The 18,177-nt window shown below is 44.0% G+C and overlaps 6 protein-coding genes across 6 annotated transcripts; all 6 read right to left on the minus strand.

The window, feature by feature from the left end:
* Positions 1-5,698: 5,698 nt before the first annotated feature.
* AOL_s00080g149 (uncharacterized protein) lies at positions 5,699-6,775 on the minus strand (the record flags this gene model as incomplete). Its single annotated transcript, XM_011124524.1, has 1 exon — positions 5,699-6,775. The coding sequence occupies one exon, from the start codon at positions 6,773-6,775 to the stop codon at positions 5,699-5,701; it is 1,077 nt and encodes a 358-aa protein (XP_011122826.1).
* Positions 6,776-7,877: 1,102 nt separating this feature from the next.
* On the minus strand, positions 7,878-8,547 carry AOL_s00080g150 (uncharacterized protein; the record flags this gene model as incomplete). Its single annotated transcript, XM_011124525.1, has 2 exons — positions 7,878-8,040; positions 8,138-8,547. 2 exons carry the CDS (start codon positions 8,545-8,547, stop codon positions 7,878-7,880), a joined length of 573 nt encoding a protein of 190 aa, XP_011122827.1.
* Positions 8,548-10,196: 1,649 nt separating this feature from the next.
* AOL_s00080g151 (uncharacterized protein) lies at positions 10,197-11,060 on the minus strand (the record flags this gene model as incomplete). Its single annotated transcript, XM_011124526.1, has 2 exons — positions 10,197-10,914; positions 11,026-11,060. 2 exons carry the CDS (start codon positions 11,058-11,060, stop codon positions 10,197-10,199), a joined length of 753 nt encoding a protein of 250 aa, XP_011122828.1.
* A 1,077-nt stretch (positions 11,061-12,137) lies between these two features.
* Positions 12,138-13,267, minus strand: AOL_s00080g152 (uncharacterized protein; the record flags this gene model as incomplete). Its single annotated transcript, XM_011124527.1, has 3 exons — positions 12,138-12,518; positions 12,589-12,787; positions 12,876-13,267. 3 exons carry the CDS (start codon positions 13,265-13,267, stop codon positions 12,138-12,140), a joined length of 972 nt encoding a protein of 323 aa, XP_011122829.1.
* An 893-nt stretch (positions 13,268-14,160) lies between these two features.
* On the minus strand, positions 14,161-14,901 carry AOL_s00080g153 (uncharacterized protein; the record flags this gene model as incomplete). Its single annotated transcript, XM_011124528.1, has 4 exons — positions 14,161-14,201; positions 14,285-14,587; positions 14,661-14,730; positions 14,878-14,901. 4 exons carry the CDS (start codon positions 14,899-14,901, stop codon positions 14,161-14,163), a joined length of 438 nt encoding a protein of 145 aa, XP_011122830.1.
* A 528-nt stretch (positions 14,902-15,429) lies between these two features.
* AOL_s00080g154 (uncharacterized protein) lies at positions 15,430-18,147 on the minus strand (the record flags this gene model as incomplete). Its single annotated transcript, XM_011124529.1, has 4 exons — positions 15,430-15,724; positions 15,832-16,093; positions 16,242-17,012; positions 17,106-18,147. The coding sequence occupies 4 exons, from the start codon at positions 18,145-18,147 to the stop codon at positions 15,430-15,432; spliced, it is 2,370 nt and encodes a 789-aa protein (XP_011122831.1).
* Positions 18,148-18,177: the final 30 nt, after the last annotated feature.

The raw sequence follows: 18,177 nt of genomic DNA on the forward strand, positions 1-18,177 counted from the left end.
GGATCTCCGAGCTTCGCGGGTGATAATTAAATATAATGATTCAGTCGATGAACTTTAGGGAGAAACGGTTAAAAGGATTTCTGACCACTATCATATGTACACTCAGGGCTGAAAAGCTGAATCCACATAGCTTTTTTACATGAATCATGTCATCGTGGGTACCAGTTCTGACACTTGCGCTGGTAAATTTGGCCGAGGTTTACGGACAGGTGACCTCTGGTAGATGATATACCTTGTGGATGTGTCGCACATTTAAAGTCTTGAGTTCCATCGAAGGTTTCTTGATTGCATAAGCGATCATAGAAAACGGAAACCTAGATGATCGATCATGGTTCGAAATCCGTGGTAAGACTAATACATGTTAGAATAATATAATATTAATATTAACATCTCACTTATACTGCTTAAACATTGCACCCTGTCGACGGTGCAATTATCATTGTTAAGGTCTCCTATATCCTTCAGCCTTTCCACAGTACCGATCTTGGTTTTTTTGTCTTTCTCCGCTACCTCGAACTTAGCTAGCTAAAGTATTTGCTTTGTTTTCTCATAGGAGAGAAAGGGAGAAAAATCTTCAGCTGTTCCATTCGAACTAGCCGCCCTGCAGGCCGGCCTACAGAAACTCTCAAAGTTACGGCAAGGTTAGCCCCTCGTTTCGAACCATTCAAGGTCCAAAGCCTGTGGAAGCCTTCTGGATCATTGGTTCTCCGCACATGGCCTGATGATTGAAAATAAAAATAAGGAAATATTCCTTTTATCTGATCCTAGAGCCAGACTCACCACCCTTGCAGTCTCAATATGGTAGTCGATGTATACAGAGCTAGATGTCATCTACTTGTGGCACCGACAGCTACATCCCCCCTCTCATGGAGCTAAAAAGAGACCCGCCCTTAGTTGTAGCAAAATAAACCGAACAACCTTATTAATCCATGAAAATACATATAATAACCGTTTTTATCTGCTATATATAATAACGGGTCTAGCTTACAAATTTGGAGATTGCTGTCGGGGTTTGATTGCGATCGGACCTTTGAGGGGATTATCACAGGATTCCCATCGTCATTCGAAGGGAAATTCTATACATCAAGTACGTCCTGGTTTCGGCGGAGCATCTCCTTTACCTACCGTGTAGACAACTGTGCTGCTGCGCTCCACCTTTCACCGACGCATTCAAGGATCTAGCCAGTTCCTGGCCTCCTCTTTCTGTGGTGACAGATGCATGTTTCCCGGTCCCCCGCCAGTCCATGCAATTATTTCCGACCCTCAAAACAGTTATGGAAACATTTAGAGAAAGAAGAAAGCATAACCCCCATAACCAGCCCACCCATTTGAGTTAAGTGGCTCGCCAGAACACTTTTCTGCCGCTACGTGTGGATCGCATGCCATATAACGGTTCTTGGCTGCAGACAACTTGTTCAACAGGCCTTTCTTTCTCCTCCAGAAAATTCGAGGCACCCACTCTCATGTCGGAACATTGAAGTCCACTTGCAGAAAAATTCGCGGATCTTTCGAGAATCATTACCATTTCATTGCACAAAGAGTTAGCTCTCAATGACTGCCCCCTGGCAGCGTTTCGGCTGGGACACGCACGCGGAGGAACATCCATCTTTGAACAATATCCCGTGTGGCTATTGTGATAAAAAAAAAGTAGAGTCTTGCCGATTGCGAGGCAAGAAAAGAAGCACGAGTCACTTAACCTGGCTTGATGCGTAGTTTAACGGAGAGTAGTCGAAACCCCATACGTCTGCAGAGACCCCCCAACGCGCCGGAACTATGGAAACTAGTAATTAGTCCCAAAAAGGGTAAAAGGGTAGAAAAGCTTTCATTAGACTGCGCGTCGAAACTTGCGTCTAAATGCCTTGAAAATATCATTTCTTATTCCATCTTGCTATGTCAAGAATTAGCAATCCTTGGCCGGAGGGATAAGCAAACCGTTCTCCGCTTCTTCAGGTGAAATTTGATGATGAAATTTAACGCATAAAGTATCATCATGTTTTCAGCTAACATTGGGGTACAAATGCATGCAAAAGAAATCACAAGTTCTCAGGCTACATATGTCCAGTCAAGTTGCAGGGATAAAGGCCGACATGACATCGTCCGAGTAATCTCCAATTTTCAAAGCTGAGATTGCATGGCCATCTATTATTCTTGGTAAAAATACCATGCTAGTTATATGTTATTGTTAATTTGGGGAAGAAAAATAGGCTTTCGGGACGAGGGGAAGACCCCATGTTACCAATCTCAATAGATTGGTGATATCTTGCAATCGGTGCCAGGGGGGTATAAAATATCGTAAAGGGTATAATATCCAACGCTCAGGCACCGACGCGTTGGCCATGTTGCGTTTGGTGTGTGGCTTAATTAGCTTGATTCCGGGTTCTGGGGTGTTCAGATAATATAATCCTGTGCTCGGGGCTCCTGGTTCGAAAGTTCCCGGATGCCCCTGCAAACAAGCTAATTTCTATCCACAATGCATTTCCGGCCCTACCACGACGTAACTTCGTTGCTTAAGTACATACTTCTTACATATTAACTGCAATTAATTCATTAGCGTCGGATTGACTGCGACGTTAATCGCTGTATTCTCCCCACAAACTTAATTGTGGGAGTTAGAGTGGCTTCCTCATATATAATAATTGGCATGACTTGCATTGGAAAAGTTTTCCGTGAGGACATGCCTGGCCATGTCAAGCCACACCCAATTAATTAATTGATCGATTTCTCAGATAATATATAAGATGAAGAGCAATATATATACCATCAGCTCTGGACTTACAACTAACACTTCCGGGTCCGGCCCTACATTAAACAATAAGATTTCAACCGTGGCCTCTCTCGAAATCCCGAGTACTTCGAATTCCGGCGCCCTTGGCATCGGCTCCACAGTGAACTTCAGATCCAGACGTACCCCGTTAGGAAACGGACGGATGGTGTTTGAAAAGCTATGCACGCCTGTTCCTACGATTTTATCATGATACACTTGACAGATAAAAAGAAGAAAGCGGGACCTGGCCGACCCTATCAATACCCCAGAACAAGAAGGTCTAACAAGAGATCTATCCGAGGAATGACGGAGCTGGGTTTGTACGACATCGACCTTGTCTTGGCACTCATGTGCTTGCCACTCTTACGGGAGATCAGCAACACACGTCGGATTGGAAAGGCTCTAAAAGGAAGCTCTTGTCGATATTGGTGCTGAGTCCTGACGAAAAAGTATTCGATATTCTAGCATTCCGACTGTCTTATTGAGCTTCGTATTCCAGTAAGTTAGGGCTTTAGTCTAGATGTTTTCTGCAAAAGGGAAGATTTTTTTGCATGATTAAGGGCGTGGAGCTAGAGAATCATAACATGATCATTGCATTGATGACTCGACTAGTTTCCAAACGTTCAAATTCGAATCGACGCAACAAATCATTACCCGAGTTTCTCCATCGGCAAACTAATTAGGTAGAGCGTATGGAATAGCTATAGCTAAGAGGGGAAACTATATCCGTTAAAAGATTACCGAGCATCAACCAAGATCATATGTGGAAAGCCGGTTGCAAGCTGCATATCTGTTAGCTGGCAAAATCCGATATTTATCGGGGCCCTGCTCATGCTGCCAGATATGGTTTAAGCCCTGCGTCCTTCAGCTCCTAAACGACATACTCCTTCTTGCTTAGTGTCCTCATTAGATTTTACGATTGCCCCCGGATGGAATTCATTTTCAAATTCGATTATTTTGACTAAAATAATGCAAGCAAAGACATGGACAAATTTTCAAATCCCATCATGCGGCCGGAGAACCCGTTCCCATAGAGCTCTCGGAATCTGGCGTGACAACAAAGGGAAGCAATGGCATGATTTACGTGCCGGGAGGCCCAAACTGGCTTTGCGAACCGTGAACGATATCAATTCAAGCTTACTGTTTCCTTTTTCCTCCTCAAACGACCTGTCTTAGCTGTTACATTATACATTAGTAAGTTACATTGACACAGCAACGCCTATGAAGCACTCTGTAGGCGCTGGCTTGCATATGTTGTGCAACTTTCGCTTGTTTAGACCATTAAAGACGTTCTTATAGCGATTTACATTCCCATGTAGAAATCAGTCACGGTAAAATATTCTTCCATTAATATTCTCTCTATATATTATAGATAGCTTTATAATATTATAGTATTTCGGAACGGGTTATGAGATAGAGGCGATATAGCTGCAAAGGTAATAGAAGCCAGACATATGGATAGGGCGTCAAGCATCGTCTATGCCATATACAGTTAGCTTTCTACATACCAGCATATTTCAATCTCAGATATATGGAATGGAGCATTGGTAAGAAGATCAGAACACTTGTAATTACTTGTGTTCAAGAACGGCTGCGAACACATGCACAGTATATGGCTAACATATCGTATATCGCAACATCGATAATGCCTTCTTCATTGATTGTCCTCGCATGTGCGTATCTAAATATAAAGAGTTAACCGTGGATGTATTCAACCGCATTATTAACTTCTTTTAAAGTTGTTTTTGTTTCTGTTTGTGTGCCTATGGTTGAACCGTGCAGGCCAGTTAACGGGAAGCGCTCAGCACCAAACGAGCCCGCAAGTTCTAAGTTTCTAGCTTATTTCGTTGCGAGAGTGAGCTAGAGCTTATAGAAGAACAAGCACTTTGAAGGGTGGCTTACAAAGCAATTTAATTACCAGTATACCGGTTTCGCTTCAAACTTCTGTCTTCTGGTGGTCCTACTCTGAGAACAGACTTATCTAGGTAAAGCGAATAGGGATACTAAGTATGGAAGAAATTACAACCTCACTATAACATATCCAGTAAATTTGATGATCGGTGGTCTGAACTGGGAAAAAAACTCGGTTTCTCGGTGTCAGACTAAAACCCAGCGAGTGCGACTGGTGTAATACGTGGAATGTTCGAACTAACATGCAGGGATCGACATAAAAATGCACGCCAGATGCACCCCTCTCATCAGGACCAGATTTCCGAGATACCACAAAAAACACTTGTAATTCGACTTTGTGGCAACGCCGAAGCGTTTGCGGACCACATCAACCACCCGGAATATGCCATCTTGTATTCGACCTCGCTTCGACAACAAGCGGCAGGTTTTTCCTAAGGCTCGTCGTTCCGTGCCCATGTGGAGCTGAGGGATTATCAATTACAAGGACAGGTAAACCCGAGTGTGGGTTTAAGTTTGAGCGTGTAATTAGCTAACTGCCCTCAACAATGGTCTGTGCCTGCACGGGTTAATTCCTGTACGTAACCACAGGGCTGGCTACAGGTACTCATGGAAGCAGGGAACAGGACAGAGTCCAAGGGTTCAGGCTCCCATGGTCCTGTACCCTCCCGGTGCACGGTGCTTTATTAATTACAATAGCTTCGAAGCTCGGGCAATTGCGTACTGTATTTTATATTGTAAGATGATTGATGAAAGTAACTTAAGTGTTCATTGTTTTAACGATATTGCGGGCTTACGAGACTTTATAGCGAGGGTGGATGCATATTAGAGAGTTTTGTTTATCAAGAAAGTTAAAGGCATTCAAATTCTTGTATAAATGTCTACATGTAAGCTTACGATACATGAATTGGCAATGGATTAAACTAATTTCATGGACAGGGCTAAAAAAGGAGTCTCCGAAGTCCGACATCCAATTCACCGACTTATATAGAAAAAGCCTTGCCAATATGCGTAGTACTAGTAACATTAAATATCATGACCGAAGAAGAAAATCGCCATCTTCGTCATCTGACTGGCTAGAAGTAGCTCCTCAAATAGCTGATCAACCGCACCCAGAATTGTCACAGTTGCTGAGGCGCCTGCCCCGGGTTTGAAATATCCCCAGCACAATTCGTTCCCCACAACTTTGTACCCAGATTCTTTAACGCCAAGTCCCACATGTACACCATTCTCCACCTCATAGAGTGTAGGAAGTTGCATAGCTCCTTTCCCTTCCGGCGTAATCCACACAAATGATCTTCCAGCATAGGTAAACTTCTGTGAACCCCATGTGCGCTTTTCCATGATCTCGGGAGTTTCGATAGTAGGCTTCGAATTGTTTGATGTCGTATACTCTATTGTTCGGTTTTTCATCGCAGATAGTTTTCTGTCTCCCGTAGACGATACAGGTGTAATTTTGATGTCAATACACGGCATTACGAACTCCGTAGCGCGATAAAATGCAACATTATCGAATTGGATTTTCCCCCACCGATTGGCTCTAAGGCGGTAACACGTTTGGTCCGGCTGATTTATGGGGTGGGCATTGAGCCAATAGCTATAATTTGTGGAATCCATTTCGACGGCGATCGTGTATTGTTTTGGAAGAAGACTTGAATCCAGGGTTAAAGTGTATGTCGAAAGAGTGGTAGAGTCAAGTAAATTTTTTATTTGAGCGGGCACCGCAAGATCTGGATCCTCCTCTTTCTTAGCCAAATACTCTGATAATAATGACTCCTCGAGACCAATCGCTAGACGTTCACTTTTTAATGTAGAATTTATCGATTCCTCAGCACTTAATGTTGTCGGTAGAACCAATGGAAGATCACAGTTATTGTCGTCTAGTATAGATCGGATAAGGTGATACCGGCTGGCATGGAACTCTGCTTGTTTATCACATATTGTTCGTGTTTCTTGATCATGCCAAGTATCTTCCGCAATTGCTTTTAGCCCGATAACTGCCGCTTCATGAAGTGATTGTGCTGTTTTGAGATCCTTGGAGTGCTCTGAGTAAAAGGCAGATACGCTGTATCGGATTACTTCAATATCTTGTACGCAGGCCATTTTGATATCGATATTATGATTTGATCGTAAAGTTCAAAACCGGGTAGTATATATTAGGAGTGGTCGGGGGGTTTTTTTTTGTAGCGTAGCTAGTTGACTGGTAGCCGTATATAAAAATAGCTTTTGATATTCCTTGTATATGCACGTTAGTCCTCGATCATGATCCATTCAGTGGGGGCGAGAGTCAGTATTTATATATCACACATTCAACTATCGCAACTAGCTAGCGAATTGAAATTTGCGGAATCCTAGAGAATTCCGACGGCAATCCCGAACATTCGGCATTCGTCGTCGTCATCCCAATCCACCATTCCGTTTCAATCATACTAACAGCATCTCTACTTTCATGGCCAAGTCAGATTTAGAGACATAATATGCATATGCATACCATGTACCGGCAGGCTAGCACCAGAGAAACAATCTCCAACTCAACAAGGGGCTTGAATGTTATACCTAAACCACTGTAACCACCCATTTCAACACAGTGTCTAGGCCTTGGCACATATGCACATGTCTGTTCTAGGACAGGGTTTCGGCAGCCTGTGGAATGTATTAATGTTGTAAGACATATGGTCGCGATTAGCGAAAACCTTCGGTCCTGGGACAAGCCGGAGCTGATTCCGTGGATATCCCTCGGGAAGCTGCTACTTCCGTATGTGTGTGATCATGAGGAATTTGAGTCTGGGTCTTCGGTTCTATTTAAATGTTTGCGAAATGATAAGACGAGATTTGAGGCTTGCGCGGTAGTATCTTGGGCCCTAGATATTACCATGTCCGTTGGGTAACTTTCACTAATTTATTAATATATATATATTGCTTAATTAGGAATCAGCATCACAGAGAGTTGCTAACAAAAGAGCTTAGATAATAAAACTAGATTATTAATGGTTAATATTATAGCGACCTAAGTATGTAAATATAGTAATGGCGCAGACATGAACCCCAAAAGTAATGTAACTAATTCCCTTTCATATAGAATACCCTATTTCTGATATGCTATGTAGCTATAAAATCCTCTCCATTCAAGGCAATCTTTCCCTCTTGAAAGCCTTTCGATGACCGTCTCAGCACCTACATACACTACTCCAAGTCCGTCTTACTATTAGACCGTAGTGCCCACGGCCTGAGCAGGGGCAGGCTGCCCTCGATTTCGTCTTCCGAACCCAAAGCGGCTTTTCTCTTCATGTACACCTGTCGCATTATTGACCACCTGATGGCGTCGAGCAAGCGCGAATGATAGAATTGTTGTGGCGAAGAACAGGATCCTACAAGATATTTATTAGCGAACCTTTCCCTATCCGAAAAACAAAAGAAATGAATATAGAATAGAGAGGGATAGAGATGAAGGCGTTAAATTCTTACGTTTGAAGAACCAGTAGAGCAGCCCCTGTCCTCACCGTGCCGCAATGTGGAGACCCAATTGTTGCAAAAACTCTCACTAGAACGTTTTTGTAACAACTAACGTGAAAGTTTTGTCGATAAACGATGCATGACGCAAAATATCCAATGAACAAAAAGGAATCGAGTATTGCGATGAGAGTGTTTGCATCGTTGTGGAGGAATAAGTGGCTGAAACTCGCAAGAACTGTGAGAACAAGAGCGGCGACTGAGAAGCCCAAGGGTACATCGGAGACATAGTAGCTGAAGTAGCCAGCTCTTTTCATTTGAGAGTGGAACCAAGAGAAGATGCCGACGAGGATAACCGCAAAAATAAATTCAAGCAAACGAAGCCCCAAAAGGCCTCCCCTGTCTCTCTGCGATCGTTCAGCCATTTCAAGATAATTGTCGATATTGAAGGTGTATATTGGCCCGATTCTTTCGGTGTTGCAAAGTAGCCTTAGGGGATTTCTGAGTCGGTGTAGGTTATCAGGACCGAAGAAAAAAGGGTGAGGGAAAATTGGTCTAGAAACTGAATTATAGTATGGTTATATACCAAACCGCCTCCATAATTCAGTATAAGATTGTATACACTACGTATCCACATTACCTCCGAATATCGCAATTCATACGGCATTCTCCGTCATCAATATGCAACTTATAACGCCGCACTCACAATGTATGATTTTTTATAGGTCCGGAACTGTAGAAATTTAACTTAAATACGGTTAATCGGGAATGATACTTTGTCGACGTCATCAACGGCCCCGTCCTGATCTCAGAATTTGCGGGTCATCAGATCAATTATCGGGGTACAGGTAGATTCTTCTAACGTGAAGATGCATCCCTAAGCTTCCGTACTTCCAAGTCGTTCCATATACTACTATCACATGCTATTCTGATAGAATTTGTAGTATTTTACAAAACCGATGAACAAGTCAGAAACACTTTTCATACCGTTGCGAAGCTTCCGCGACCCGGACTACGTCACAAACCAACGGATGATCCGGAACCTAACCCAGAAAATACACACACCTAAGTGTTGATAAAAAATATCTGCTAGTTTGATATAATCACGAAACGAAGCGTTTCCCATGATTGGCGTACAGATGAGGTATCGATACGTATCGATCGTATCTGCGACGACATACACCCGGAATTTCCCTTTTGGAGCTGCCAAGACTCAAAATACCACAAGCTCTAGAGCATGGTTGCACAAAACTGTTAATTGAAGTATCTCTGTTATGGATTGACATTCGCGCGCCAGGCCCCTCGGTCTCAGAAGGCAATATGATTCTTGTCTTTCTTTCTGATCAGAAGCTCTCGCGATACTTTGGACCTCATTCAATTTTAAGTAGGCTTTTGCTAGAGTTGTTTTTTTAGCAAGGAGCTCAAGCATTGTCTAATACTTATCCCTCTTAAATTGAGTCAAAAAAAACCAACAATCCACAACGAGAAGGAGAAAAAACGGTTTGCCGACGAAACCCGACTCTAAAAACGAGACAAAAAAACTTCGAAAGACGCAAAAAGATAAAGCTTTGACAACGAAGGGATTCGAACCCTTGCGGTTTCCCACTGCGATACTGAAAATCGACCAATTAGATCGATTCGCCTGAACACAGCGCCTTAGACCACTCGGCCACGTTGCCTCATAGTAAGCATGAGAGTTGGCTCCAAATATCGTATACTAAGCATCTCGCCTACGGCTTAATTAGAGGATTGTTGTATTTTGATTATCAGCAATATATATACAACTTTCGGTCTAGACCTAGATCTAGCTATACCTTCGATACCAAAACAACTTAACTCGGATCAAGCCTTATACTTTAGGGTTGGATGACTCTTAAAAGGACAGAGAAATGCAATGTAACTTTTTAATCAAGGAAAGATCCTATGTACATGTATTGAACTGATATACAGCTGCTTAGGTAAGTGAATAGCTATAAACATATATAATACATCCTTTTTACTCGTTTCTTATGTAAATACTACAGAAACAGCTGAAGCTGGTTTTGCCCTGCAAACTTCCATCTAGAGCTCGAGATTACAAAACCAATCCTGCGCAGAGCAATCCTAGCCCGAATGAGGTACCAAAGGACATCATATAAATACCAGCCGCAGCTCCAGACTTGCGGTCCTTAGTTTCCTTGGGTGCACTTGGGGCGCTGGTGCTAAGATTTCCAGTGCTCGCCGCAGCAGGTGCGCTTGAACTTGCTCCTCCAGCTTTAGTAGGAGCAGAAGAAGAAGAAGGAGCTTCCGTGGCGGCGGAGCTGGAACCAGAGGTCTGAACAGCCGTTGGGGCTGCGGTATCTCGCCGAGCGAGGGGGCTCAATTTAGCGGATGGGCAAGCTTTACAGACAATACCGGAGTTCCCTTCAATGGCATAAGACTTGACGCAGCTGGTGATGCCTTCTGGGGAAGTACAAACGAAGGGACAGCACGGGTCATAGACAGCCGGGCAGCCGCCCTGAGTATCGTAGCTTTCGCATGTAGCGGCCTTTGGAGTAGCCTGTGGAGTAGCCTTTTGAGCTCCGCGGTTTGGCGAGACAGTGGCTTTCAATCCAGGCGATGGGCGCGGGCAGGCGCTGCAGACAATACCGGAGTTCCCTTCAATGGCATAAGACTTGACACAACTGGTGATGCCTTCTGGGGAAGTACAGATGAAGGGGCAGCACGGGTCATAGACAGCTGGGCAGCCGCCCTGGGTATTGTAGCTTTCGCAGCTGGCAGTAGGCTGAGCTGCAACGCCCAATGCATAGATACTACATCGTCGTAAACCTCGAGTTAGTATATATCGCTTTTTTCTCTTCAAGTGCTAATCGCGGAGTGTCGACGAGGGGATTTATTTTATAACAGAACAGGCTGTAACCTACCCAACCAAAGTAGCAGAGGCAACGAAGGACTTCATTTTGAGAATTGGTATTTTTACGAGATTTTTTTTTTCAAAAGAAGGCGTATATGTAAGTGTATGAGATGGGTGGAATAGAAGCAAAGTGAATGGGACTGGCTTTAATTCAAATCTATTGAATTGCAGTGGTTTGGATTGAAATGGGTCGAAGTGAAATGGTTAAATTTAAAAGTTGAAATTGAAGTTGAAATTGAAGTTGAATCGAATTGAACTGAAATAAGTTGAATTGAAGTGAAGTGAAGTGAAGTGTAAAGTAAATGTGAATGTGAATGTAAGCAGTATTGATTGATCTGTAGAATAAAGAATTCATCTAGAGGCGTTTCCTCGACTTTATATATCTCGATCCATGGAAATCAACAATTGCATAAGTTGAAAAATGGGAAACTCGCTACATTGATGTTTCAAGAATCCCATCCCGCGCCCACATGGGGAATTCGAATTCTGAAAACACCCGTCCGGCTCAGCCACCCAGCCCAGCCCAGACAAACGTTACATCGAAAATCTAGAAACCCCATCCTCGAGCTCAAGTACGTACGAAGAATCAGGTTCACACGTATGCGTACACAAGTTTCAGAAATACACGAGCCCAATGAAAGTAGCTAAGCTTTTCGTTGCTCGCCCGCAACGGCAAATGTAATTGTTTTGCAACCGGGCGGGAATGCGACTCGCCTTCTAACAAGGGAATAGCATTGGCGCTAGCTAGAATTGGGTTTTATTGATTTTGAGACCGATAAGTCGCAACCGCTTACAATTTTTACGGTCTGGAACTGTGGCGTTCAAATTGCAAACCTGCTGGGAGGGCGCTGTCGCAATTAGAATCTAGAAGGTGTGATTTATGATCAGACGACCATAGAGGCCTTGAGGTCTAAAGATAATACCGGCCGTAATATTGAAACCATGCATATGGGCGATGTCCAATTGTATACGTATGTAGCAAAGAAGGGAAGTACAGAAAGGTATCACGAAATATCAAACCGACCGCCTCAAACAGTGCAGTTTCCGCAGCACGACCAAAAAAAATAGCCTACATACATTCAGACGCCATCCATCGTCAATGCACTATTCAAACTTAAACACCTATTCCTGTCCATCGCCTTCCTTCTCTTTCGATACAGCTCCAACCCCCGCCTTTGCGGAGTTTAGGGTAACACTTGTCCCCTCGACCACATTCACGGCTGTATGTCCCACATTCGCCCCGGCTTGTCTAGTACCATCGGCTAACTTCTTAGCATCGTTTCCATAATCATGCCCAATTATCTTTGAAGCTGATTCTCCGATTTCTGACCCTACTAATTTAATACCATTGCCCATTTCTTTACCCGCAATTGCCGCTCCTTCGATGGTTTGGTCGAAGGTTTCCTTTGCTAGTGATTTCGGCTGGTCGGATGATGGTTCACTATGGTGGGGCTTGAGGCCGGACTTTTCTCCGATCCATGTGCCAGCGCCGTAGACTGCTTCCTATTTAATATGCGTGCAATTAATATAACCCAGTGTAATAGAAAATGGGTCGTAGAAGTGGATAACTTACTGAAATAGTCTGTCCGACTGTGGCTGAAGTTTCGGCGACTTTCTCCGTAGCTACTTCAGCAGTATCTACGATTTCTTTCGTGATGTCAGAAAACTCAGACTCCTTGTCTGGAGTTACAGCCTCTTCGTTTCTTTCGTCTGTCTTTCGACTCAGGTAGTTTTTGAGGTTATTGGCCGTTTCAGCGATAGTTTTCGAGAAGCTACGGAAAATGAAGCTCAATTAATCATGCATGTCCGCCTTCTTGCAACCCGGCCTATGGAAGAAAACAGTAGAATTTGGGAACATACTCATCAGCTCCAGCCACAATCCCTGTCTTCAAAAACCCATTATATACCATAACCTTCTCAAATGTCAACGCATCTTCCTCACTAATCAACTCTGGGAATTCAATCTCGATAGCCCCGAGTTCGTCTGTAATCTTGAACCTGAAGGTTTGACAGAGACCTTCTTTACTGCCTAGAAAGAGATCCGGATGAATTGGTAGTGTGAGAGGCGTAGTATCCGCTGACGGATCAGTTGGGGTGATTGTAAGGAATAACTTCGCAGAGGTAGGATTGGAACCAACTAGTGGCTCTGTGAGAGTTAGAGTCCCCGATTTTAAAGGAATCGGCGTAGAGGAGTTCGGAGGAATCTGGGAGGATTTTACGTCCTTGATGGACACCAACGGAGCAGTTGCCATTATTGTGTGATATTGGCTTTCGTGAATGAGGTATGAACAAATAGTAAAAAGTGTCTAATAGATTGATGAGAAGAAGGATAGATCGTGAAGATAAACAGTTAAGGAGAATTTTACTGGTGGTGAATTTAAATTTAGAGTAAAGTTGGAGATAACTTTGAGCGTTGGCGCTGCTTGACGTCACAGGGCCGCCAAAAACAAGGTGCGGCGATGCATCCTTTCCGTTTGCAGACTGCGAGCCGCATCAGCACTAAGCAGGATACAGCCGCCAAGAATGCTGTCAAAAGTTACACATTCTACAGCCATCGATGGCATTTACCGTGATTCGGTTTCCGGGTGAGCTTTTGTCACTACAACTGATACATCACGGTGGTTGGAGATAATAAGGAATGAAGATGTAGTGCCAGTATACCACGTCTATAATTCTCTCGAATCCGCTTCGTTCTAGTCAATTCCCAGAGGAAAAAACCTGCGTCTCCATTTAGCTTGTGGGCAGCCAAAAAAAAGAGGACGTCCATCATGGAAAAAATATATATTCATGAAGAAAGAAAGAAAAAAAGGGGAACATCGATATTACAGGGAACAAGGAAAAAGAATCAGCCCATTGGTACGCCGAATGAAAATGTAAAAATGTGTTAAAAAGGTTGTTGCAGCTTTTTCCCCGTGTGACAAAAATAAGTATAAAGGTCATGTTCATTACGACGTTTCCTGTTTTTTTGGTGCACGAAAGAATAAGATGTGGGAGGTCGGTTTGGGAGTGATTTCAGGTCGACGGGGTGGTTTTTGACGGAGATTGATAGAAAAGTCCATGAAGGTCGGAGTAAATCGAGGATTTGGATTAGGTGGGTATAGACAAGAGGATAAGACTGAACAAAGCAAAAGGTCAAAAAGCAAATTTACTCTTCTTCCTCGGCTTCGATTGTGGTCTGGGCAATACCTGTATCATCAATATCAATTAGCATCTCAAGTCACAATATTCTAATTGCTTTCGTTCCGCCACAATATACGGGGACAACGTACGATCCAAATCTCTTCGGCCGGTCTGGCTGATGCTTCTGCCACCCTTCTCGTTCTGCTCCAAAACACCAATCTTCTCGAGAGACTGGAGGATGTTCCTGTCGACACCTCCAGAGGCATCGACGTGATGGCTGGGACGCGAACCCCTGTTCTTGGTAGCACCGTGAACCTTTCTTAATCGGCCAACACCAACGTGCTTGCGGAGGTAGATGTGACGGGCGACGGCAGCGGCGCGGGTGTAGTACCAGTCGATGGACTGAGGAGGCAATTCCTTCATGTTACCGGTCTTGACGGTATCGACCCAGCCTAGAAATTTCCAGCCATCAGTTCTCCTGTTTCCTAGATCCTCGAAAGATATATTCCTGAAGCTGTCTCATACCGGGAACTGGCAGCTTGCCCTGTCTCTTCAAGAAGGCGGCATAGGCTTCAATGAAATCCTGCGCAGGGACCTATATCCACCACCATAAACCATCAGCATTAAAGTCCACTCCAATATCCAGCAATATTCCCCTCCCAAAAACCACCGATATCCCAGCCCTTTAGAAAGTTGAACTATCGTAATTTTTGAGCCCCCGGAAATGGTTTTTTGTACGTACATCGCGAACGGAAACACCAGGCATGATTGCGGTTGTTGGAAGACTATAATCGATAGCAAGACTTGTATTAGCTCTAAACTGCCTATTGTCGAGGAAATCGAAAACGTCGTCGTCGTAAGACCTAACGCCGGATATTTGCAGCAGGGGGAGCTTTACGTGATGAAGATTCGGAAGTTGTCGGTAGGTATAAGTCGGGAGAGGTATAGATGGGTGTCGTCGTCGATGTTGGTGATAGTTCGTCGAGATTCAAGATTCCAGCAAATTTGCTTGGGTTGGCTGGGTCCTTTGTGTGAGAAGGCGGTCTAACCGGATCGGGGGCGTAGGGTTGGGCCCTCGACGGTCGTGTGGTCCAAATATGGAAAGTTTGGCGGTTCTGTGCAACACGGTTCATAAATACAACATCAACACAGAATTTGACTAAATTCACTTTTGATTCAACTCGAATGCAACATAATAGTCTAAATATACCTAGGTAAATATCAAGTTAAACGGCCATTTTGCTGGCCTCGAGACTAAAAACGGCCATATATTAATGTTAGTCTCAAGGCCAGGTTATTGCGTATAGGTCTTCTTTACGTCCACCACGAATACCTCAGTAATAATTGTCGCCTCTGCTCTATACTCCCTTGCTTCTGCAATTTTTTTGGTCGACATCCCGCTATAGTCAGGTTTCCCCAATGTCATCAACCTCCCAACTAACGGTACCCCCATTTCATTGTAAGCTAAACCCGGTGTCGTAAAATCCGGATCCGGAGTTACCCATAAGACACCCCTGCCTAGAGATACTGAAAGTCGCCCATGGCTCCCAATATGATCTTCAAACTTCGGGTGTATCGGATGTATCCAACTATATTTTTTTTAAAAAAAAGACCATTAAAATTATCATTTGTTATACTTAAATCAATCAACAAGCTTCAACCAGAGAATCATTCGAGATATAGCACAATAACTTACTCTTTTTTCCCACAATCCTTCAAAGCCTCAGCGTAAAGCCCAGAAAGTAGAAATGCGCCTCCCTTATCCTCGCTCCTACATGTATAAATGAATCTTTTTGTGCCCAGTTTGTATATCCGATTCCGCGTAACATTATAGGACCAGACACCAGGCTTAGGAAAACCTTCCAGACTAGCCATAGCAACCTCTGCTCCGTACTTACGTTCTGTTCCAAAAGTATAGCGCTTCGGATCAATCTCCGTTAAGAACCTAAAATGATGCTCTGTGAGATATTTGTACACTTAGTAGGAGACCTAGTCCTATATATTTCTTACCATGACATCGGGTATTTTCTTGGTACGGAGGCTAAGATCGTTAGAGTTCATCTTATATTATAAGTCTCTTAATGCTTATGATAGATCTGGGCTCACCCTGTATCTGGATAGGATCCCCGGCCAAAACTTCTGCGGCCGTCCATCCTTTTGGTACGTCATTCCCCGTGGGAATCACATTGCCCACGTACATCCAAAACCGACGGTCCTCGCTCATCGCGGTCCCGACTACCTGTTTAACCTTTGAACTGGGCAATGTCGTAACCTGTACATATCTTGGTAGCCTAATTCGGCCGTCTTTAGCAGTATCCCATAAATAGTCTTTATCACCCGGAGGGAATCTGATATTGAAGACTCCCTCTTTATTAAGCGACTTTAACTTGGGGTTGTTGAATTGTACTTCAGCCTCAGCAGCCGTTGCAGGAAGCCCGGCTTTTGGCGTCGACGGAACTACTTCCCATCCCATATAATAGAAGTAACCTGTATTCTCGCCAACACAAGTCTTCGAGACTTTGTCAAATTCATTCCAATTCCCTACCAGAAACGGAACCTTTTCACTAGGTCTGTGACATAAATAAACGAAATAAGGAGTACCGGCGAGTCGAAGGACCCCGCCATTCGCTTTGTCTACAATCCATTTGCTGGGATTAGGGTTAACGTCTCGATATTGGGCCACTAGTATCATCTGAGGGTTTCCCAGGTAATCCTTCTTTTCGCTAACGATAGCGTTTATTTTTGTTGCTGCGCTGCTGGCGCCGCCGGGTGTGATCACGAACGCTTTTGGATATAACGGGTCAGTCGTATCCTGTGGGATTGATTGTAGGGATGGAATCCCTGGCTCGGCTGGAATGTCTTTCTCTGTAGTTGCCGCTTTTGTTTCCCATCAATCATATAAAATCAGTATCCGTAACGTAAGTGTAGATATAGCGATATAAAATATAAAACCATGATTTGATAACTCACATATAAAAATAGTCCCCGTATCAACATCGATTGGATTAACTTTCTTCGGCCCCGTAAATTCCAAGCCAGGGTAATCCGTCGCCCTTCCAAACACCGGTACATTCACTGCCAATTCTTCTTCTTCATCATCCTCAACATTCCCTTCATCGTCCCCCATACTAGCTACCGAGATCGGATCCGCTATCGTGAACCTATCTCTCGCAAGTGGACTTCCATATCTCGACGTCCGCCTACTATCGTGACGTGATGTAAAACCCCCGCTCATATCATAACGTGGTGTATTCTGCCCACTAAGATCATACCGCGGTGTAGTCTGTCCGCTTATAAGATCATAACGGGGGGTATTAGCTTCACTAGTTGGCGGTGTTTTCTGTAGATCAATTAAGGGCCAGATATTTTTAATATTCTCTTCGGGTTCTTTGATCCCCAGAGCCTTAATAGCAGTCCCCAAAGTCATCCCTGGAGTCGTCGACCCTCTATCAAACAGACCCTTTTCTAACATTCGACTCGGATTATCTGAGAAAAGCGATGTCCGCTGGCCTATTCTCGGGTATAATAGCTCATCCGGTTCGGTTTCCGGAAGATCTTCATCAGGACTATCGTATCCAGAGTTATCTGGACTATTGCTATTGTTATTGCTGCGATGTATGCTATAACTATTATCATAATTCGGCGGTCGGTAGGACGACGTTAATATTCTCCCAGGCTGGCTGAGTAAAGGATTTGCATTTGGTGGTAGTAGGAAACTATTGCCTCGTCCTGAAGCTAGACTATTTGCCATACCACTATGACTAGTCCTGCTAGTATCAAGAGTATTCTGTATCCCAGTTTGAGGTGTATAAGGCGGACTTGGAAATGTAAACCCTCTACTTGGGCTTTGTCCCCATGTAGGAGTTATCCCGCCACCGTTACCGTTACCGTTACCATTACCACCAGGATTGGCGTTCTCGACGTCGTCACCATTCGCAGACACGTGGTATCCCTTCAAGGTAGCAATAACAGCCAGAAGCTGCTGCCACTTGATATTTCCATCAACCCGCATCTTGACCCTTTTTCGACGTTCAGCGAATTC

Source organism: Orbilia oligospora, assembly GCF_000225545.1.
Source record: "Orbilia oligospora ATCC 24927 unplaced genomic scaffold scaffold00080, whole genome shotgun sequence".
Classification (NCBI taxonomy): Eukaryota; Fungi; Ascomycota; class Orbiliomycetes; order Orbiliales; family Orbiliaceae; genus Orbilia; species Orbilia oligospora.